This window comes from Lissotriton vulgaris, chromosome 8, assembly GCF_964263255.1.
Source record: "Lissotriton vulgaris chromosome 8, aLisVul1.2, whole genome shotgun sequence".
NCBI lineage: Eukaryota > Metazoa > Chordata > Amphibia > Caudata > Salamandridae > Lissotriton > Lissotriton vulgaris.
In genome coordinates, this window is record NC_141696.1 from 1,579,943,642 (window position 1) to 1,579,967,594 (window position 23,953).

A 23,953-nucleotide genomic window follows, 5' to 3' on the forward strand; every position below is an offset into this window, starting at 1 on the left:
AGAACTTCCTTAACGCCCTTGACCTCACTCAAATTTGCAACGTTCCAACACACAAGAAAGGCTCTATCCTCGACCTCATCATCTCCAAAGAGGCCACTATCAAACTCGAATCAATCCATCCCTGTGATTGGTCGGACCATCATACCATCACCTTCTTCATCAATGAAAAAGTTAAATTTAATCCCGTTCAACCCGCCAGGCCCAAAGTCTGGAAAAGAGACATGAAAAAGCTAATCTCAAACTCTCTGCCCCCCAAAAGCTGCAACTTACTACTTCCTCCTGCTGGCGTTAAAGATGTCCAATCCTTGACTGATCACTATCTTAACACTATGACCTCAATAATTAATGAAGTCGCACCCCTGCAACTAAAAAAAGCCACCACAAAAATGTCCAATCCCTGGTACGACGGGAGTCTCAATGACGATAGACGCGCCATGCGAATGGCAGAGCGCACCTGGAGATCAGCTCCCTCCGCTCTGAACCTAAAAAACCTGAAGAAAAGGAGAAACGCCTACTTCAGGAAAATAAAACGATCAAAATCAGACTTCTTCAGCCGTCAGCTTGACCAAGCCAAAAATCGTCAGAGAAAGCTGTTTGAGCTTATCCGAACACAATCCAAAGAACAACCCCAACATCTCAACACTGTGTGCGAAGCTCCCTCCTGTGAGGACTTCGCCTCCTTCTTTAACCAAAAAACTGACAACATAAAGAATGACCTCCTCATAGACGCAAGCCTCTATCCCAAACCCCACCGCATAGCACCCACGACACCAAAAAACAATGCCACCTGGTCAACCTTTCTCACCTACACGGAGGAAGAAATTGGCAAACTGCTCAGCACTCTGAAACCATCCAATCACCTCACGGACCCCCTTCCTGCCAACGCTGTCAAAGTCCTTACCCCGTCGCTCCTTCCACTCTGGACCAAAATCATTAACAGCTCACTTCAACAAGGGATCATTCCCGACTCCCTCAAAGTTGGTCAAGTCACACCTTTGCTAAAGAAACCTACAGCTGACCCCTCGGACCTAAACAACTACCGTCCCATTACCAACATTCCGACTCTTGCCAAACTACTGGAAAAATGCGCACAAATACAATTAACTAAACACATTACTCAGTTTGATCTCCTCAACTCTCATCAATCAGGCTTCCGAGCAAATCACAGTACTGAAACTGCTATGACTCACATAATCGACGACGCCCTCCAAATCCTAGATCATAACGATACTTGCCTCCTCATCCTCCTTGATCTCTCCTCTGCATTCGACACTGTCAAACATGAGAGCTTAATCGAACTACTAAACACGAGAATGGGCCTATCTGGAACTGTGCTCAAATGGTTCACGTCCTTTTTGCATAACAGGTCGCAGAAATTCAAGAGCAACAACTTGATGTCTGCACCAAGACCTGTATCGCTAGGCGTACCACAAGGATCCTCCCTATCCCCAACCTTGTTCAACCTAGTTATGGAACCTCTCACCACCTTGTTGCAAGAATCCAATGTACACTTCCACATGTATGCTGACGACACTCAACTCTATCTCAAACTACAATCACCCAAAGACATCACGCTCTTGAACTCAACGATCAGAAGCACCCAATCGTGGTTGGCCGCCAATCATCTGAAACTCAATGCCCTTAAAACAGAGTTCCTTCTGATCTCACCACCCGCGAAGAGCACTACCGCACAAATGTGGCTTAAAGACCTAACGGCACTCAATGTCCAACCCACCATCGTGGACTCAGCGAAATCTTTGGGCATAACACTTGACACCAATCTCAGCATGCAGGAACACATCAACAAAGCAACTAAGGGAGCGAACTACCAAATCAACACCCTTAGGAAACTTAAACCTTTCCTTCCAACCAAAGACTTCCAAACTGCGGTACAATCGCTAGTCATACCTCGAATAGAATACGGCAGCACCGCCCTCTGCGGTCTCCCCCGAGCCACTACGGCACCCATCAGAGCCTCTCTAAACGCCGCAGCGAGACTTATCACTGGATCAAAAAAACACTCACACATTTCCCCTGACTTCAAATCCCTGAATTGGCTGCCGTTTGAAGCCAGAATACACCTGAAAATCGCTTGTCTGACGCACAAGGCTGTCCACCTGAGCTCACCTACATACCTTGCTCAGAAGCTGACGATTTCAGGAGGTTCCAGAAACACTAGAGGTACAAATAATCTTTTGCTAAAGCCTAAAAGATTCCGCAAGGAAAAAACCTATAAACGCTCCTTCTCAGGAATGGCTCCCAGGATTTGGAACTCGCTCCCCCCTGAAACCAGGCTCATCACCTCTACTATACTTTTCAAGAAAGAAGTAAAAGCGATCCTCATGGCTAAATACACTTGAACCACTACTGGAGATAAACTACAAAGACTTGATACTCATCTGTACTACTTGTCGAACACTTTGTATTGTTATTTCGTTTCTGAAATTACCTATTGATTGTTTTATGTTATCACCTCAATGTACCTTTAACATGACTGATGTATCTGCGTATACATGCTCCCCCCTCTGTAAAGCGCTCTGATATCTGCGAAGATCTTGTTCGCGCTATATAAAACTTTCAAAATAAATAAATAAATAAAACAGAGTTTTATATAGCGCGAACCTGACCCGAATCTGGTATCGGAGAGCTTTACATGGCACCAGTTGCATTAGATTATTGGTTCCTGGACAACTGTCACTAAACTAGTATCGACGGGTATAATCATTTACCAGTGGTGCCCATCCAAGTAAATTTGGTACTATTAAGTTACTGTTGCATCTGATTTAGTACGTTCCTAATTTGTTTTCAAATTGGTCCTCCAGATAGTGTCATTTTTAAACGTAACATGTATTTTTAAAGTGCATGTTCAACCAACGGTATCTTGGCGCTGAATAACAGAGGTTTATTGTTACCGGACTCAATGGTACTCATTGTATCGACATCAGAAGGATGAGAGGACCCATCAGGATTTGAACTTGTGACCATGAGGTTGAACACAGGCCCTACAGTGGATGCATTAGTCCAGTAAGCCACCTGACCCAGCCTCTGTGGTGAGGTAAGTTAACCAAGACTCAGTCACATGTGCTCTCTTAAACATTGTGTATGGCAAAGCCTGCCGTGATATTTTGTCCACACACCTCAGACACTAAAAGGGGCACAACTATTACGGACTAGTCCACTGTAATCCAATAATCAGTACAGAAGTCTCTGGTCTGAATTAAACAAACAGGTTGTAGCTTAGCATGATGGATGGACTGTCTTATTAGCCTAAAGTACAAATTTACAGTAGAATTGAAAGTAGAAATTCAAATACAAAAGTACAGTAACTATGGATAAATAGCTGTGTACAGGGCAGGTTTAAGCTTCTTATTCACACACCTGTAGAACAGGTCCAATGTTTCCCATTTGATCTTCGTCCTTCTCAAAATCCTCCTCCTCAAGCAATAGGTTTTCTTCCTTTACTGTGGTAAAAATAAAACGTGTTTTAATCAGCTAATATGCCACAGCATGGTAGAAACGTGAGCCAAATGGGCCAGTACTGTATGGAAGTAAAGAGAAAGACAGACACTGATGCCACTGCATTTTTAACACAAACATCTCCTTGGGTGTGCACTCTACACAACACCAAGCACACGCGAGGCAAACAAAAAAGTGATAGTGTTGTGTACTCAACATCCAGCAAAGAACGAGCACTAATGAGGTCAGAGCCCGCATCAGAGGAGATACGGAATGCCCAAAACGCAGAACAGAGGGGGCAGAAGGGAACGGTCAGACATCTGTTTCACAATACCAGGAAGAGAGGAGGCAGGAGCCGAGAATAAGAGCTCTTGCTAGGGAGGTTATCAAATACACAAAATAAAAAATAAAAAAGAGGAAAACTGGGGAACTCTCATTGAGAAAGAGGCTCCACGTAACAGTTAATGACGGGAGACACCATGGAACTCTACAGGTGATGGGGATCTTTAGTGAACTTGGAGGTGCCCACTTAAAACTAGTGCTGGTTCGAAAGGTAGGAGCTTAAGCCAGTGAATCCCATTTGAGATTGCACTGTGCGTATGAGGATGGGACGGTCCATTGTGTTAAAGGCAGCTGAGAGGTTCAGCAATAAAGAGGTACAGGCCATCCTCATCTATGGTCAAAAGGGCATCATTTATGATGTGCAAGGTAGTGGTTTTAGTGCTGTAGCGTGACCTGTGCCATAGCATCAACACGCACAGTGTAAATGCATGTTATGCAAATATGCATATTCTTATGAAAGCTTTTCCCGTTATTCAGAGGGATTGTTGCTCCAAAGTAAGACTGTTTCAAAGGTACCAATGTTATTCTGTGCCAGTATATGGAGGACAGAAAGGTGTTTAAAGCATAGAGGAAAGACAGTACCAACTGGTGTATTTCAACTGAGGCTGATGCAATTAGATATAGGAGACAGTTGCATCTATCTTGATTACCTTAGGGATAAACCTGGAGATATTTTGGAAAACTTATGAGTTTGGGTTTCCTACAAAGACTATGACAAGTGAAATGCATCCAGCATGGGCAGTGCAGGGAGGAAGGATGCCTTACAAAACAAGCAATGGGATAGGAGGTTATGGTTGGGGCTGCCCCTCACTTACCAAATTTTCGTTTGCGAGATTTGCTCTTGCTCTGCGCTGCCTCCTCTTCTTCACTCTCTTCCTCGGTCTCGTCATCCTCACTGGTGTTCCTGTTCTGCTTCAACTCCTTGATCAATTCCTCAATGGCAAACGGAGCCTGGTCCACAATAGTCTCAAAGATGCCCCGAGCGATGGCCTGCATGAGATGGTGGCTGAAGAGACACCACAGGGTTATTTAAATAAGATGCAAAAAGCCCTCGCACAAGCCCTCTACACACCCGAAGCGCTAAAAGAAGGTCACAATACATATTACCCAAGACTTACAATCTACCAAGCTTTCTCAACTAGCAGCATGCAACGGGGAGAATGATGAGGAGCACAAGAAGTTTAGGAGGGCGGCATCCTCATCAGCAATGGAGGCACTGGGACAGTAAAATGGAGTTCAGAGTACCTCAAAATAGGTGTCAAACAAGTTTCATAAACTCTTCTGTTCAAAGTGATATTTTGAGAACACATCCTATCCACAACCATTGACTCCACCAAACACTGACAAAATATCACTAGTCTTTGAAACAATGTACTATGGAACAGCAAACCCTCAGAAAAAACAGGGAGTGCTTAGGAACATATTTGATTAGCGCGTGTTCACTTTAGGGGGGGGGGGGGTGGTTATCTGATACTATAGCAGGATTTTAATAGTTACTCAACGGAACCCATTTTTCGACGCATGACACCTGCAAGGGTTGGCGACTGGAAACTAATAATTGATGGCAACACAGAGTGCCAGTCCTCTTATGTCCAACCAGACAGTTCTTGGAAGGTTTTCAGAACTGACCACCAGTAGTTTTAAGTCTTCGGTTGGAGTTAAGGCAACGTATTGTGTTGGAAAGAGACAGAAGGCCCGGAGAATGAAGAAGCCAGGAATTGCCACTTTCCAGGTTGGCCTTTCGACTTGGAAGGTGCATTTTGTTTAGGGGAATGGAGAGGTGCCTTAGGTACTGCTTTCAAAACGGACCATGATTGGTTTCATGCCAGTATCCTGTTTCTGTTATGCCCAGAGTGGCACCACCATTGTTTGTTAATCTCACTAAAAAGAGGATTTTCAAAGTATGGAGGTTCCCTCTAACAGAGAGATGTTAAACTAATTTCTCTTCCTGTTCCTAGAAAGAGCAAAGTAACACTTGCTGAAACCATTGTGCACTATATCCCAAAGAGCGGTGAAGTGGTTCACATGTGAGCAGATTTCAGTTATGTAAAGCATTGATTGTGAAAAGGAAGCTCACTCACAGCGCCATGCTGTCCAGAGTCAGTCATCGGGGAAACAGCAGTGCAGAACCATAGTAAAAACTCAGATCCGACAAAGGATTCAAGGAGCTTGATCAGATTAAAGGTACTCTTCAAAATAATTACAGAATTCAAGTAGACCGAGATCATAGTCTTCCAAAAGCGTTAACTCACAAGCTTTTAACTTCCTGGACAAAACCTGGGAACTTAAACGATTAGGGTCAAAGTCGCAAATCCTCCTCTCCAAGAGAGGTCTTGGGCTTACTCCATGTTTGGGCCAGACCACCTGGAGCTCCAAGTATTCTAAAAGAATTTATAATCACCAAGCGACCCTTGCCCAGAGACGTTTAAGGAGATCTTTAATCTACATTAGCTTATACTCCTATCAGAACTTATCTCAATGAAGAGTTCAAACTGAACTTAACCAGGGAACCCACAGCATCATAAAAAAAAACCTTTAAAAAAAAAGTTGAGGGAACTACATAACAATTGTTAAAAATAATTTTTTGCCAAACTAGATATGAGTGAATCTTAATAACTGAGCGCGTCACACTCTCAAATTACAACAATGGATTAAGTCTGCAACGTTACAGTTGAGCCAACCTAAAGACAAGCAGAGAGAGTAATAGAACAACACCTACTGCATCTCTTTGCTGCTTTTGATGCGATACATCATACCACTCACTAGGAAGCTAGATTTTAATGTCAACCAAGGAAAAGGTTTAAACTGGATTGAATACTTTGAGTCGGGGAGAACTCAGTCCCCCATCATCTCGACACCCCTGATCGACCTATATTCACATTTTTACCTCAGTGAGGTAAAATGACACATTCCTGCAATGCATACTATCCTCGTTGCTTGACCAAATGAGCGCTCTTACCCTCACACGTTGCAATTGGGCTGATGACACCAAAACCCTTCTGGATCTTTAATAATGGCCATACTTGAAGCTACACTTTCGAACTATGCATTGTGGGAACAGATTAATTAAATGGGTGAACCAAACACACTCCAAATCTACTATTTGAAAGACAGAAACCCCGACATGTGAGAACTGAATCACACTGAAGGACACCATTCACTTGTCTCAGGAACTGGGCAACTCCTCTAGATCAGCTAGCGATGTGAACCATCTGGAAACCAACTTCAGATATTCACCGAATCCAAGAGGAATATCAATTAAGGAGGCTTTCAACTCCCTGGACCTCAGCCAACTAGTCACCACAACAATTGTGTACTCTTTGCATATTAGAAGACCCACGCGGTGTTTTGGCCCTGACCATGTTAGAACTAGCAAATCTTTGACGTCAGCCGTAAAATCCTGCATAGTAAGTTGCCTGTGGGTAGAGAAGGTCATTTGTGGTTCTTTCCTATTAAGAAGCACACAATCTGCAAGATTGACAAGTTACCCCTCTAAGTGGACCCATGTGACAAGGGGCTACCCTCAAGGGACAGCTCTATCATAATTCATCTTCAGTACCACTTTTTGCCCTCTGGTGAAACGATTAAAGTCTTAGAACATACTTTTCTACAACTATACTAAAGACTTGCAGAGCAACTTTACAGTTTCTCTTCCCCCTTTGAAGAAAAGTGCAGTGTTGGAGTTCTTTTACTAGAAATGGATTGTTGAAGCGCTTAAACCATATTTACTTAAAGCCGACCAAGAAGAAATCGTGCTGGTGACAATCCTGCCTAAAGACATGGGGCCTGCTAAATGAAGCCCTAGACCAGCAAGCACCAATATGGGTCCAAGTCTCTCGATACCGATGAATCACAAGCTCATGGTCTGATTTCTACCATCTGCGACCCATACAAGAGATCTTTGGTCATTTAAACATGCCACAAAAGTGCAAGTTACTTCAGTAATTGGAACATTTCGCTCGGACTTTGTACGTTTGGAGGTAAACGCTAGATGGCCGACATAGGTTGTCATTAAAAGGTTCCTGTCACAGCTGATGTCCTGGACTAACTTCACTCTAACGGATGACTGCATGTCACAAGCATGCCAAATTTAAAACTGGCTTGCAGCAGAATAAAATATTCAACGTAAATCTCTTTGCATGGTGGATAATGCTTTTCCAGTAAGGGTGCTAGCCTTTTTAACAATGCTTCAAGAAACAAACATCTGCCTACAACACAACTGAGATCTGACACTGAGGTTTTGCTTTCTATCCCAACTTTCAGACTGACCAAAAGGGTGATGGGTGCTCAGTCAGTGCAATGTGGAACACAATCCACAGACACCTAAACAAATAATCAAACCCTGTGGGTATTAACTGTACTCTCAAAACCTATTTCAACAAAACTTTTTACTGTACCCTCATCATGATTTTACTCTCCTCAAAGCCACCAGTTGTTTTCCATCAAACTGAAGCTTTTAACAAGCCCAATCAAGTCCTGCAACCAAACAAACACTAGAGGGCAAATAGGGATGCAATAAGGCATCACAAAAAAAGACACTCCCACGTATATCTGAAGACAGCCAGCTTTGCTACAGTCATGAGCTACAGGGCAACACAGCATAACTTACTCTTTAGTTTTAGCAGCGGTTTTGCAGAAAGGCTCAATGAACTTCAGATTTTGTTCGGCCTGGAGCTGAAATTGAAAAGCAACAAAAAGGGTGTCAAACAGAAATAAATCAACCAAGCATCAAGCCAATGAGCAATAAGAGCCAATCAGATGCAGTGGTCCAGAACCAATAGGACAATTGGAATCAAGCCTAAAACCAGAGGCAGAAAGCTACCCTGAAACAACTGACAGCCACACAGAGATACTGAGCTACAGAACAGATAACCAACCTAAAGAATGAACAGTCAGCAAACCGGAGGGAGCAAGCCTGAATCACTAACCTCTCAAAGCAAACTGCAGACAGAGTATGATGGGGCGGAGCACCAGAAGCTCAGAAGCTACTGAATACTAGAGCCACTCGAAGGCAGCAACCCTGAATGTACAAAGTACTGCGAGCTAATCACAGGCTGTAGGCCTGAAGCTACTGGCCATCTACAGGAGGCAATAGGCGCATAAAGCTAGAAGGAACTGTGAGCCAATTAAAGGTGGTGAGCAGGGAGCAGATGTGCACATGCCAAGTTGACCAGGCCTTTTCCATCAAATATTTCTGCTCGACTATGAAGAACATGCATCACTGGAAGCACTGTCCCACAGCTTGCTTCACAACAGCCACACAATACAGGAGAGGAGATTTTGGGCCCATGCTGAGACCAGAGGGTTAATGTTAATGTTAGTTGGGATTTGTTAAGCGCTCGTACGCCCGGAGGCTTCATGGCGCTGTAGAAGGAGCCAAACAGGACAGTCAAAGGATAAGCAGTGCCATCAGTAGTAAGCTTGAGAAAACAACCAGGTCTTCAGAGATTGCCTAAAGCTGAGGATGTTATCATTCTGCTTTATATGGAGAGGAAGAGAATTCCAGAGTACAGCAGCTTGATGGTCGAAGCAGCTGCCTCCGAGGCGTTTCCTTTTGAATGGAGGAACAATCAAAAGTGATTTGTAGGTGGATCGAAGGTGACGGGAGGGGCAATATTTTTTGAAAAGATCTCTGATAAAAGAAGGGCCAGAGTCGTTCAGAGAACGGAACGGAATACACCCAGCCTTAAAGGCCACACGTTGCTCAACTGGCAACCAGTGTAGTTGCTTAAGGCCATGTCTGATGGATTGCCTCCTGGCTATATTCAGCAGTAGCCTGGCAGCTTGGTTCTGAACAAGCTGGAGGCGTTTAAGCTCACCAATTTGGAGGCCGAGGTAAAGACTGTTAGAGAAATCCAGCCTGGACAGGACCAAGGAGAGGACAATCTGTGTAAGGGCTGCTGAAGAGAAAAAGCGAGCAATTTTTCTTATTTTCTTCAGTTGAAAAATGCTGGAAGATACCACCGCTCCAACCTGTCTTTTTAGCGAGAGATCCTCGCTGATAAAAATGCCTAGGCTTTTGACCACGGAAGATTTAGTGGGGGGGGCTCCCATGTTAGTGGGCCAGAAGTTAGGGTTCCAGCTTAGTGGGCTCTGTCCGGGCAGGACCAGCTCGGTCTTGCCCGGGTTGAGCTTCAGATGATTGCAGCTCATCCAACTCAATATGTGGGACATAGTTCTTTGGAATACGTCCACTGAGTCAGTGTTGTTAAGAGGGAAGATGAGCTGCAAATCCTCCGCATAATTGAAGATGGTTACATTAGCATGACGCAAGGAGTGCAAAAGAGGGCGTAAGTAAACATTAAAAAGAAGGGGAGATAACGAGGAACCTTGTGGTACCCCGCAGGTGGTAGGTATAATGGGAGCGGAGAAGGAGCCGAGTCTGACCGATTGTGTGCGGTGATGTGTGATGTGTTTCCATGGATACGTTGATTCTTTTTGATACTAGGGCAATCAAAGGTATGGAAAAGAAATGCTGTGACTCGTACATCTCCCACAACTAACCTCGAAACAATGTATTGTCCAATCAGATATTGCAGAGTCTGCTAGGAATACGTTTATATATATATATATACTTTGTAGGGTTGTATAACAGCAACTGCATCTTGTATGAAAGAGAACAGTCTTAAACTAACTAGTGACAAGGCTGAAGTCCTCATGTGTGATGGGCAATGCTCTGCCTGGTGCCCCTCTGCGTTGGCCATCAGCCTCACCTTATCTACCCTGGTAAGAATCTGGGAATATACTCTGAATGCAACCTAACCGTAACCACTCAACCAGACTTCGAAAAATTATTTTGCATTGCTGAAAAAGTTCAGGATGGTGGTCTCTTTGCTGCCAGACCGTACCTGTGAAGCTCTTATACAGTCACTCTTTACCAACCCCAGACTAGGAGAACCCCCTTACCTGGGTTTCCCTGATAGTGTTGCCCACTGCTCCAAGTTGTTAAACATGCTACAGCTCAAATAATTTAAAACTACCCCAGCCAGGTTGTTTATTACCGGTTCAAAGAGCTACATTTGGGTTTGCATCTTAAAGTAAGCCTTGTCTAAAGCACTTTGCTTAACGCACAGAATTTCATAATTTTGAACCACACTACCTCAGAGGTAGAGTTGCTCCATTCCACCCTACTACAGTTCTTCTTTTGGCTAACCTTATGCACATACCCATCAAGAGAAGTAGGATGGGGGTCTATCTTGTTCTTTCCTTTCTGTCAAATGATGGAATACCTTACCCCCCCCCCTTACATCAGTCACTTTACATCAACTTTTTTTCTCCAGGAAAAGATGTGTCTGTTACCCGACAATCCTGTATATCAGTAGTGTGTATATCCCTTAGCACCAGGATTCCCTTTCCTGGGTATCTGAGCACTGTATACATTTTCAGTAATCATAATAACAATATCAACTCTTTGGAAACATTGAGCCTAAGAAGCGAGTACACTTTATGGGGAAGAAACAAGATACAAAATGCAAGAGAAGCGGCTGCCAGCACTTCTAATGCTCACCATTCGTGCACAATCTGGTGCACTGGTAGACATCTCACTTTAAGTGTGTGTGTGTGTATGGTTCACATGAACAGCATGATAAAACATTCAATACTGGAACTGGGGGAGAGGTAAGAAACTATGCGACTCTTTAAGGATTGGTAGAAAGGAGGACTTGTAGAAACAGGAGGCTTTGTGAAAGACGGAACATGGCTATAGAAATAAGGCACAAGTGCTGCTCTCACCTCCTCGGACCCCACTTTTGCAAGCTCCTCAAGGTAGATGTCAAGGATATGATACCGTACCCCGTTGGGCGACTGGCTCTCACTGTGCAGTAACTCCTTTGTCAGCAGCTCAAGGAACGGTTCAACCAGGCTGGAAAAAAGTGAGAAGGAATTTTTTTTAAAGTCACTGAACACCTGTTTATCTTCAGGGCAAGGACAAAGATAAACAGGACAAAATAAAAACATCCTTGGGCATATCCGCCCTTCCATTTGTGGTGCTACAAGCCTCTGCATATGTGGCCGTGTAGGTGTGTTACAAGTGTACATTACAAGTGTACACCAGGGGATGATGGTGCAATGCTACTGACTGAATCAATCAATCAGTGACACTTATAGAGAGCGCTACATACCCGTAGGGTCTCAAGGCGCTTGGGGGAGGGGGGGTGCCGCTACTGCTCGAACAGCCAGGTCTTCAGCTTCTTCCTGAAGGAGAGGTGGTCTTGGGTCAGGCGCAGGTCGGTCGGGAGGGAGTTCCAGGTCTTGGCGGCCAGGTAGGAGAAGGACCTTCCTCCTGTAGTCGCTCTTCAGATGCGGGGGACGGCAGCGAGGGCGTGGTTGGCTGATCGGAGGTGGCGTTTGGGAGCGTTTAGTGAAGTAGTGTGGCTCACTGGTTAGAGGCGGCAGACCCGAGAGCTGAGGACGGCCCGGGACCAGGGTTCGATTCCCGGCGCGGCAGGTTTCTGGACCAGGGTCAGCGGACTCGATAATTCTCTCGCCTCGGTGCCCACTCTGATCAGCGATCACACTCGGCAACTCTGGGCATTAGCTTGCCTCATCTTCACTAACGGCCCCACCAGACCGCCGGGGATGCCTGGTCTCACCCTGGAGATACCCATTAAGGGACCATCTCTCAGGGAAGCCAGGAAGGGTTTCGCAGCGGTCGAAGCGCCTTGGGACCCTACGGGTAAGTAGTGCGCTATATAAATGCCAATACATTTACATTTACATTTACATTTACAGCGTAGAAGTTGATCCGGCTGTTGAGGTAGCTCGGGCCTTGGTCGTGTAGGGCTTTGTGTGCGTGGGTGAGGAGGCGGAAGGTGATTCTTTTGTTGACGGGGAGCCAGTGAAGGTCTCTCAGATGTACGGAGATGTGGCTGGTTCGTGGGATGTCGAGGAGGAGTCTGGCTGAGGCGTTCTGGATCCGCTGGAGTCTCTTCTGGAGCTTGGCGGTGGTACCGGCGTAGAGGGCGTTGCCGTAGTCCAGTCGGCTAGTGACGAGGGCCTGGGTGACGGTCTTCCTGGTCTCGGTGGGGATCCACCAGAAGATCTTCCGTAGCATGCGTAGGATGAATGGCAAGGATGCTATGAATATTCTTGTAACATATCCTGGCCTGATGACTATATATCGTGATTAAGTGTTATTATCACTGAACTGAGTAATGGTCACACCAGTTAGCACTTAAAACAGAATGGCATTAAGGGCTATAGAAAATCAAGTTATTTCATACCCAACTAGTTTACAGAAGAACATTACGATGGCAACACTCGCAACCAGACAATACTACACAGGTGAGAAAGTAGAACTAAGCAGTCTACTATTCCTACGTGTTCTAACTTTTATTCCGCTCTCCCTCTCCTGAGGATATTACAGCCGATATAGCGGCCTCTCCATTTCTATACAATTGGAACAAATGTCTCCTTCTGGAAGACCACTCAGGGGCGCCCTACAAAGAAGACCAGAGAATATTGGTCCCCTTTAGGGAGATGCCAAGCCTTTCAGCACAAAATTCGTATTTGCGCTATAGTATTTTGAGTTGGCGTCAAAGATGGAGAGACTGGATTTGCACATTCTTGCTCAGATGCACGTCTACCTACATCAGTTGCTCTCATGATTGAGGCAATGATCAGAGGCACCAGTCAGTAGAAGTTACCCAGTGGTGAGTGCCCTACCAATCACCACCAGGCATTGCATAGAGGGTGTTTTGCAATAACCACCAATAGCAAAACGTGCTGTTGAGTGGAACGGTCAACCCATTTATTGAAGTCAAAAAGGATTACATACACACAATATCAACACAACCACCCATGTGTGACGTGAACAAACAAAGCAAGGTCGACAAACTGTATCTAGAGGAACATTAAACAAGTCCTGTATACGGATGCAGCTGGAATGTGGTTGTGCAGATCCTTGCAATTTGGAAAGATACGTACTGTGGCCAAACGTACAACTGAACCGTTGAGTATATATGTTTTTACTAGAGGGCAAAACTACTAATGCATCTGTTATGCTGCATAAACCTGGAATCAGAGAGAACATCACCCGAAAATGAACAAATTATTTGCACCTTTATAAAAGGGCAAGTCTTTTCCATCACATCCTTGCCCTTCAGATTTAACTAATCTTTATCGACTGGAATGAGAAAGTCTTGGAATCAACCTGTTAGGGCCCTTTAATGAGAACAATAGGACCGGGCAGAACTTAACATTTATAAATGCAGATTTTTCAAGATGGTCTTATTTAGGGGCAGTTATTTTTACCTGACATTTTACAGCAAGTTTTAGTAAAAAACTGAGCAAACTTGAAATTTCATTTTTTTCTACAGAGACTGTCCTCCAAATATACTTTTATATGTGAATTTGAACTGCTTATAAGGGAGCACACCTAGCTGTGAGCAAAGGAGAGTAGCACACAGAGGCAGCAGGATGCACTAACTAGGAATAATCAAGATCTAGGGATCTTGCCAATAATTTCTGTAACCAGAGCTGGTGCTTGACAGACATCAAAGTGGGAGGACGCTTTTATGTTCCTTCAAAAGGTGTAAAGTCTCTATGTGGCCCATGCCTCACTGCCGAGGGATTATCAGCAAAGAAGGAAACAAACCAACTGCACAAGGGTTTCCAACTCAGATCCTTGCAGCAGTACCAGATTTAGACAGCCGTAACTGACCTGTCCTCCCACTTGTTCTTTTTCAGCACTTGGAAAGCTTCTCGTAATAAGAGACGGCATAGCTAGAGAAAAATAAAAAGAACATGTTAACCTTGAGGTGGAGAAGTCGATTCATTCAAAGACAAAAGGGCAACCAGACCTACTTACAACGTATTGAGAAACCTTACTCCTAGCCAGACAGGTGACCTTGATGGCAGAAAGCAGACCCCAAAGGTGCACCATTACCACCCATCAGATTGTCTTTCATTTGTGCGGTCTGGTCACCTACATAAAAAGTGCAGCTTGAAAAAGAATCCCTGGGGCACAGGTCTGTAATCCAGTGAACCCAAGAATGCAGAATAAACTCAAAAGCTCTATCCCCGGTTGTTTGCCACCCAGGTCTTTACGCCAGTAACAACTGTCAAATGGCTTTCCGTTGCATTTTCAAGTCTGCTGATATGGACGCTAAGCTTGAGTATCCAAAGGTAAGTTTGTGGAACCCAACAGCTCCAGCCCCAACCTAGGCAGGCTAAAGGGTGAGCCAGAATACATAAAGGAGTATTTCAAAGCAGTGGTTCATGCATTTAGGAATAGGAATGCTTCTTACCATATAAAACTTATCCAGCCGCAGCCTGTCTATTCCATTCCACTCCCGGTTCATTGTCTGCCAGAAGGTCTTGAGGAAGAGAAGTTCTGCAAGACAGAAATAAGAGAATTAGTAATTCGGTCTGAATCATATAGTTCGAAAATCAAGATGCTTGAAATTGATAGTTTTAGAAAACATTGGTAGGAATGCAAAATTGTGAGTGAAAGTCTCAAAATTAAAAAACAAAACACGGTTTATGGTTAGCTGCAAGGTACAAGTTGGTGTTATTGAACAGGTCTTGGTCTAGGGAATAAGAGAGTGATGGTTAGACAATGGGCCAAATTTACACAGGTAACTTACACTTTTGAGGAAGGCTACTTTTTTCTGTATTCACTCAGTGTAAATTTACTGCAAAAGTTTATGTTACAGGTCTCCACCCTCTGGTATAGATAGCAATTGGCTTACTATTGCGTGGGTGGGTGACATCCCACCCTAAACCCCTCCCACTACTCCCTAGTTTCATCCCCTTATACAATAAATCTACCCCTTTTTTAAGCCACTACCCTGTGTCCCTCCCACATTTACTACTAAAACGTAATCACGGGGGGAGACTCCGCATTCGGGGCAGAGAACTCGACACATACAGAATTTGTGAATAGCGCTTTGCAGTAGGTTTTGTAGCACTAAAAGTAGCAGTTTATGAATCAGGCCCTTAGTGCTTGGAAACTTTGTTAGCTCTACAGAGGAGATGTTATTTCAGCTAAAAGTGACACCTCATAGGGCTTGTGTTTTATGTCTCTTGAGGGCGTTTTCTTTGCTACCAGTGCAAATGGCAGGTGAAACCAGTAATTTAAACGCCCCAGTTTCCCTCAGACGGTATTATGCCAGTAGCCCTACTGCCACTACCATGTAAACCATCCACTCCAGGACTTTTCTGACCCGTGACCACATTCACCAAAGGACTACTACTGATCAACGAAGCACTAACACCCTCACCACCCTCAATGCCTCCATTGACTCAGTCACATTCCTGGACACCAGGAAACACTCCCCTGCTTAAGAAACTATTTGCTGACCCACCCAGACTATCCAAATACAGACACAAATCCCTCCTACCATGCCTGGCAAGATCTTACAGAAGCTAATCAACGGACACCTTACCCAACACCTGAACAACCACTAGCTCCTTGAGGCAATGCAGTCCACATTCAGTACAGAAACTTTAAAAATCCCTGCCACAGACTACATCTGCATGATCCTTGCTAGAGGAAACACAGCAGTCCTCATTTGCCTGGACCTCTCCGCAGGGTTTGACACTGACCCACACTCAATTCTCACCAGGAACCGGTACAAGAGCGGCATACAATGAACTGTTCAACACTGGCTTGATAACTGATAAAACGCAAGCTGTCAGTGTGGTATCTTGCAAGCCCACAAACTAGTCTGTGGAGTACCTCATGGTTCACTGCTCAGCCCCACCCTCTTCATAGCATTCATGGTCCCTTTGGGAAATGCCATACGTGCACACATCAACATCTTCTCTTACGCGTGTGACACACAGCGCCTACTCTTCTGCCTTGATTGGAATCTCAACACAAGAAACAAGTTTACTGCCTGCATTACCAAAGTTGCTAAAGAGAAGAAAGCCAACAGTCTCAAGCTCAAAACCGACAAGACAGAAGCAGTGATCTTCAGCATGAATACCGTGTCACGGGATTCCAACTGGCGGCTGGCCCAACTCGGACCACCCAGACCCTGTGATCAGGGTAAATGGAGAGAAAACAGCAACTAGGATTTGTTAGGGTACCCCGGTTAAAGTATTTCTACAGAAGAAGGACATTAGAGTAAAGTAAAAAATCTAGTAAAAAGAATTTAAATAAAAAAGCAGATAGTTGGTTTTTGTGAAGAATGCTTTAAGCCTATCAATGGGATGTACAGAGGGAGCCAGGAGGATAAAACATGAAAACCAGTGTGGCAACAATTCCACTAGATCGGGCACAACTTACGCGCATCGGTGTTCATCAAAGCATGCATGAGCTGGGAAATGGTGTTTGCCAGGTCCTCCTGTCAGGGTCAGAAAGAACAACATTACCATGGACATAGAATCAGAGTCTATAAGCACAACTAACTTTTAATAGCTCCAGTCCACGCTCAAGTACCAGACGCAGCGGGTACAGGAGTACAAGCGCGTGCCATTCTCATTTAACTCACCTGAAGCAGCGGCTTATCCTGCATCCACATACAATAGAAGAGTCCTTTCCATATTTTGGTTAATTCATCTTCACTGAATCCACCTGAAAAACAATAGCTTAATATTAGAGCAGCTGTTCCTTTTTATTTAGCGAAAGATACATTATATGGGCTTGAACAAAAAAAAAATCTGGAAGTGTGGCTGCCTCAAGTTTCCTTTAAGGATTCATTGCATGTCGATTACAAAAGAACAAAGGGGACTTCAAGCAAAACATAGCACCCAAGGAAAGGGCCACAGTGTATTTGATGGTCAAGGTAATGGGGGAAGCAGTGCTAACAGAATTACCAAAATGCTGTTTCTTTTTATCCAGAGGGTAAACAGAGAGCAGTGTAAAAAGCAAAATACCATACCAAATACATAGGATGATATTTCCAGATAACACCGAAGGCCTGTGTGCCACCCCAAAACAAGGACTGGCATTGGCAGCTGGAAATGGGGATAATGCAGCGTGCTTTCCTACCATGAATGTTCACATTGACAAGCGCCAACCTTGATGCAAGTACAGAGGTTTATTCTGCTGCTGCACTGCTAAGACGAGAAAGATGGTGCTTACACTCAGCTAAGAACAAGCATTTACAATGCAATGGTCTCGGCATTCTTAAAGTTAGAGCTATTGGCATTGCTCATGACATTTTTATTTACGTTTTTGTTTTTAAAACATAAATAAACGGCATTGTCATTTACAATGCCAATAGCAGAGCAGGAGAGCAAGAACAAGCAACGGGGTGGCAGGACAGCAAGCACAAGCAATGGGGGGGGCAGGACAGCAAGCACGCGCAACGAGGGGGCAGGACAGCAAGCACGAGGGGGCAGGACAGCAAGCACGCGGGGGCAGGACAGCAAGCACGCGGGGGCAGGACAGCAAGCACGCGGGGGCAGGACAGCAAGCACGAGGGGGCAGGACAGCAAGCACAACCAACGAGGGGGCATGGGCAGGAGAGCAAGCACAACCAACGATGGGGCAGGGGAGCAAGCACAGCGAGGGGGCAGATTCACAACGAGGGGAAGAGAGGCAAGAACATGGGCACAATCAGGGGAAGAGAAGCAAGAAAAGCGAGCACTCACAGGAGGTCTTGGCAGCTTCTCGACTTCTTCCAGCGGCGGTCGGGCAGAAATGGCTTCAGGAAAGCGCAGCCATTTTCGCATTAGGGTGTGTGGTTTTTGTTCTCTCCTCTTCCCATTGGCTGGAATGTAAAATTCCAGCCGATGGGAAGGAGAGAAAGAACGGTAAAAAAAAAACCTGAATCCTGTCTTGAACGGAGTGACGCCCCTCTCCTCCAATGGCTGTCCTCCGTTTAGGAAGCCAGGCAATGGAGAAAAGGGGCGGGTTCAAGCCCCCATACTGTAAACATAAAAGGTCGGCTGCGCGACATTGCTGCGCAGTGTACGCTAGACCAAGACCTAAAAACCAGACTGGAGCATAATGGTCCACGCAAAGATGCATGTCCACGGCCAAGGAAAGATGCACACATGCCAATCTTGGACTGTGAGGTTGCGGCAATTAGAGAAGAGACAATTAGCAGACATTCGCTCTGATCCAGTGCGACTTTTCCTTCAGGAGCTCAACCTCCACATCAGGGACCTCATCCTTGGCTGATGTCATGTTAACGTGTCTAATGTGCTAGCTGGAACAATGGGTTGGGATGAGGCACTGAAGTGCCAAGAGCTCAATGGAGGATTGGTGCCCTGCCAACAGAGGATAAAGCACAATCATGGATAAGGAAAGAGTTAATTGAAAGGTTCAGTGTCGTGGCGGCACCTTGAAAAGCAGGTAAAAGATCACACTGAGAAGCCATGCAGATAGGAAGTCAGATACAAATGTTGGAGGATACATGGCCATTTAAAACAAGCATAGGTAAAATTACCACTCTGGGAGTATACAGAAAGTGTAACAGCCACGCTCAACATGACATATGCAGTATACAAGAAACAGAACGGTGTATCTTCCAAACAGGACAGAACACATATAGCAGATAAACATAGATGGCGTAACTGTTGCCCAAGAAGTGATACACACAGTACACGACAACCATAAAGAAGGTGGTGCTACCATCCCCCCAGCAGTTATACATGTGGGAATACAAGGAATATACAGATGTTCTAACTGGCCAAAACATACATTAGATGCAACTACAACCCCCTACATCATGCATATGGAACATATGGAATAAACCTATACAAAATAATAGGGGTAACAACCACTCAAGAAATGGTACTTATGGTACATAACATAAGAAAGTTGTAACTACTACCCAGGACAGAGGCATACACTAGGTGTAAGTACTACACCGTGCATCATGCATATGGGACGTAAAATACACAGAATGTCTAAGGACCACCGAGGACATGAGAATTACAGAAAGACATACAGAAGGCGCAGCTATCGCTCAAGGCACGATACATCCGGTTCATAATAAACATACAGAATGTTTAACTACCACCCAGTACATCACAAGTACAGGACACAACCATATTGAAAGTGCAGCTAAGGACCAGGGCACGATGCACTCTTTAGATAAAAACATACAAAAGATGTGGCCCATGACATGTGTGGCACATAACATACACACATTAGGTGCAGCCACCATACGTGCATCACACGCAGTAAAGAGAAGCTTCAACTAGCGCCCAGGAAATCATAGGTGCAGTACATACCCTTAGAAGTTTTAATTACTGCCCACAGGTCATGAGAAGTGTAGTATGTAACACAAAGAAACTTTATCACACTCAGACAGAATAAACACACAGAAGGTGTAACTAACGCCCTGGACAAGCTTTTGTTCCACACCCTTCAATCCTTGAGGACAATCACATGTTCCTTCACGTCCTGTACTTGAACAGGCCCTGACAAACGGGAAAATCCTTTCTGAACACGCCCGGGTTTCTTGATCCCAGCCCAATCACCCGCCTTAACAAGCAATCTGCTGCAACTTTTGTCAAAAGTAGTATATTTCCTTTGCACTTCACGTCGCACGTCCACAACACTGCCAATCTTTACAACAGCAACACTTTTCCAATCTATCCATTCTTTGTTCATTTTCGTCCCTGCCCATTAGTAAAGTAAAAGATGACATGCCTGTGCTTTACGGCCCTTTTGGCCGAAACCATATCCTTTATCACAGACTTCCATTCCGACCCACTCAGCCATGCCAACTACAGCTGTTATTTAGTAATAGGATTAATCCTTTCCATCAACTCATTGCTATGGGAATGATATAAAGATGTTCTGATGTGTTTAAGGTCAGCAAGTTCTAAATATTCTTCCATTTCACTCAACACCAACTTGGTGCCACTGCCAGTCACCAATTCCTCAGCATATCCTTCCCTCAGAAACCCCTCTCTGAAGAAAAAAAAAAAAAAACAACAATGAGAACACAAGAATTTACATTGTCTACAAATCTGATCTCAGGCCACTTAGCAGTCAATCAATACACAAAAATATTTAGGTGTGCTACCCAAATCATCATACAGTCCGGATATGTCAAAAGCCAGCTTATACCATGGCAGAATTCACTGTTGTTACGAGATTAAGATAAGTCACTTGGGTCTTGTCAGTCGTGATGTACACACAACACTCTCAGCCAAAACGTTTCATGGCTTCCATGTGAACGCCCTGCCACCAAAAAATGTTCATGTATTCTACGCGTTAAGGCACGAATACCAATATGACACTTGTGAATTAAAGCTAGAACTCTGTTGCGCAAAATTGATGGCACTACCAACAGTCAATCAGAAACACTAAGAAATTGAATTAAGCTTCCCTGAAAATATACAGTAGGAGGCCAAGGACTGGCAACAAACTCCATTACACTTTGTATCTTACTGTCATCTGCCAATGCTTCTATCCTTTCCATTTCAGAATGGGCACCATTCACAGTAACATCAATGGAATTCCCCGCACACACCATGTCCACGTCAGTCAGTCAGTTAAATCATTTTATTCGATCCTTGTTCATAAAGATCATAAAAGTTCAAATATACAAACAGAAAACATTAATGTAATGTAATGTAGGCATACTTGTATAGCGCACTGTCACCCCATGGGTATCCTGGCTCTTAGATTACCAGTCAGCCATTGCGTGTACTAACAGAGATAGACAAGGAACTAATCTCTGGTAAACAATCTGGTTTACAATTCTTTCCTAAAACGTGACAAGGTATTCAGTTGTCTAAGCTCCGAAGGCAGAGCATTCCAGAGTCTAAATGCTGTAGACCTAAAGGATCTGCCACTCATGCAAACTTTATTGACGCAGGGAACACAGACCAAATTGAGCCGAGGAAGCACGCAGGTGTCTACAGGAGAGTACCATACGGATTTCCTTTGCAGCAAATTTTGTGTATTGCCCTATAGACCATGCAGAGTGCCTTGAATTGGACTCTTTGCTCAATGGGCAGCCAGTGCAGACCCTTTAAGGCAAGTGAGGCAGAAGCTCTACATGGCCGATTAAGCGCCAGCTTAGCCGCCATATCCTGTACTCTTTGTAATTTTTTTTTTATCAGAGGCTGGGGTACCCAACAGGAGCGCATTACAATAATCCACTCTGCTTAGGACGATACTCCGTACCACCTGAGGTCTGGCTGAGGTAGGTAGAAATGGGAGTATCTTCCGAGGAGCCCGCACAAGGGATAGGCAGGTGTTTACAGTTTCATTTACCTGGGAATCTAGTTGTAAATTACTGTCTAATATCACTCCTAAGTTGCGCACTGTCTTAGCGGGCAGTAGAGAGTTGTCAGCCGGGCCTGGCCAGAAATCTACTGGAAGAGGTCGCAGAATTCTACTTGCAGTACAACACAGGACTTCAGTTTTTCCCCATTAAAATTGTAATGAGTTTTCTCTCAGCCATTCTGCTGTTCTATGCATGCAGCTATGGAAAGGCACTGCTTTATTGCCCTCAACAGAAAAGACACGCTGGGTGTCATCCGCATAGTTAATAACATCAATGCCAAAAGATTTTATCAGGATAATAAGTGGGCGGAGATAGAGGTTAAACAAAATTGGGCTGATAGCCAAGCCCTATGGAACCCCATGTTTAACATCTCTATTCTGAGAAGTGAATGGCGACAAGGTCACTGCCTGCTGCAGCCAGTCCCGTGCCCTGCCCACCACACCCAGCTTCTCCAATCTCTTGATCAGGATCCGGTGGTTAACCGTATCGAACGCTGCTTACATGGCAAGCAGCACTAAGAAAACTGTTTGACCACTGTTCGCCCGCGTTCTCAGGTCATCCAAGACTGCCACCAAGGCAGTCTCGGTCCCATGTGCAGGGCGAAATCCAAATTGGACTTCATCCAGCAACTCATTAGCTTCAACGAATTTTGAGAGAGATTTACTCACTACCTTCTCCAAGATCTTAATTGGATACGGTAGCAAGGAGATGGGCCTGTAGTTAGAGGGAAAGTGGGGATCCAGTGTAGTCTTTATTAACAATGGAGAGACAACTGCCTTTTTCAACCAGTCTGGTACTACGCCATTAATTTGAGATTGACAACAAATTTAATAAAGATACGGAAAGAGTTCTCAACCAAACAGTTTCCAAACCTTGTGTGGAAGTGGATCAATAGGGGAACCAGAGGAGATGCCAGGTGCAATAGCATTGAATTCCTCTTGTGAGGGAACTTGGAATTGATCCAAAAATATAATTTGTTACCCGTCATTTATACTACAGTTTGTAGGAGTAGTAGGCTGGTACGAGTCATCATCCGTAGAGGATTTTAGCCCAGTTAAGAGGTTATTCATTTTTTCCACGAAGAAGACTGCTAGACCATCACACACTTCTTGTGGTGCCGGAATGTTAGCTTTTGTGCAGTCTGGATTAGACATGTCTTTTACAACGCTAAATAAAGTTTGAGACTTATTAGTAGACTGTAGAATTGTTTCCTCAAGATATTTAGCCTTAGCTTTGCCTATTGACTCTTTATAACTTTAAAGCCGATTTTTTAAGGCTACTTGGTCTATCTCTAAGTAATTCCTCCTCCATTTCCTTTCTGCTTGTTTACAGCTAGTCTTCATCAACATTAGCTCTTCATTGTACCAAGGGGCAGAAGGTTATTACAACTTTTAGTTTTCCTCGCTGGAGCCATCTAGTCCAGAGAATTAGTAATTGGATCACACAGATTTAGATAATTCTCCTCCACTGAATCGTGAATATCGAATCTGTCGTCAATAAGCCGGGGAAGATCCACTAATTTTAATATTTTAGACCATTCTCTACTAGTCTGTGTGACAGTCAAATAGGCAGCTTGTTTTTTATGGTTTGCTACCTTCAAGGAGAAAATAACCAAAAAATGGTCAGTCCAGCTTAAGAGAAGTATCTGCTTAACAACTGCGTATTTTTCACCAGAAAAGACAAGATCCAACACATGGCCCTTCTGGTGAGTAGGACATAGCACCAGCTGTTAGAGGTTGACACTCTCACAGGCCTGACAAAGCTCTTTAAAAACTTTGCCTAGGGTACCATTCTCCCAGAGATTAAAGGCTTCAAGGATCAATAGTTTAGAGTAAGAATGCGATAAGTTAAATATTGCGTCAATTAGTTCTTGACAGCCATGGGCAGCTCCATCTCGCGGTCTATAACAAAGTAAGCCTCCACATAAAACACCACTAGGATCCTTAAGTGAAAACCCCAAGTGATTCGATCCCCGGAAAATCCTCTACGCAGAGTGGGGTGAGATTCCAAGT

The 23,953-nt window shown here is 44.4% G+C and overlaps 1 protein-coding gene across 1 annotated transcript in view; it reads right to left on the reverse strand.

Annotated features, from left to right (window-relative positions):
* The window catches only part of RRP1B (ribosomal RNA processing 1B), a 125,385-nt gene that overhangs the window by 94,620 nt on the left and 6,812 nt on the right, over window positions 1-23,953 (reverse strand). Inside the window, exons 2-9 of the mRNA XM_086935884.1 lie at window positions 17,235-17,317; window positions 17,030-17,087; window positions 15,045-15,130; window positions 14,459-14,520; window positions 11,530-11,659; window positions 8,408-8,472; window positions 4,614-4,804; window positions 3,379-3,461 (exon numbers count right to left, since the gene is read on the reverse strand). Coding sequence (XP_086792010.1) covers window positions 3,379-3,461; window positions 4,614-4,804; window positions 8,408-8,472; window positions 11,530-11,659; window positions 14,459-14,520; window positions 15,045-15,130; window positions 17,030-17,087; window positions 17,235-17,317 — 758 coding nt within the window. The remainder of the gene's footprint in view (window positions 1-3,378; window positions 3,462-4,613; window positions 4,805-8,407; window positions 8,473-11,529; window positions 11,660-14,458; window positions 14,521-15,044; window positions 15,131-17,029; window positions 17,088-17,234; window positions 17,318-23,953) is intronic.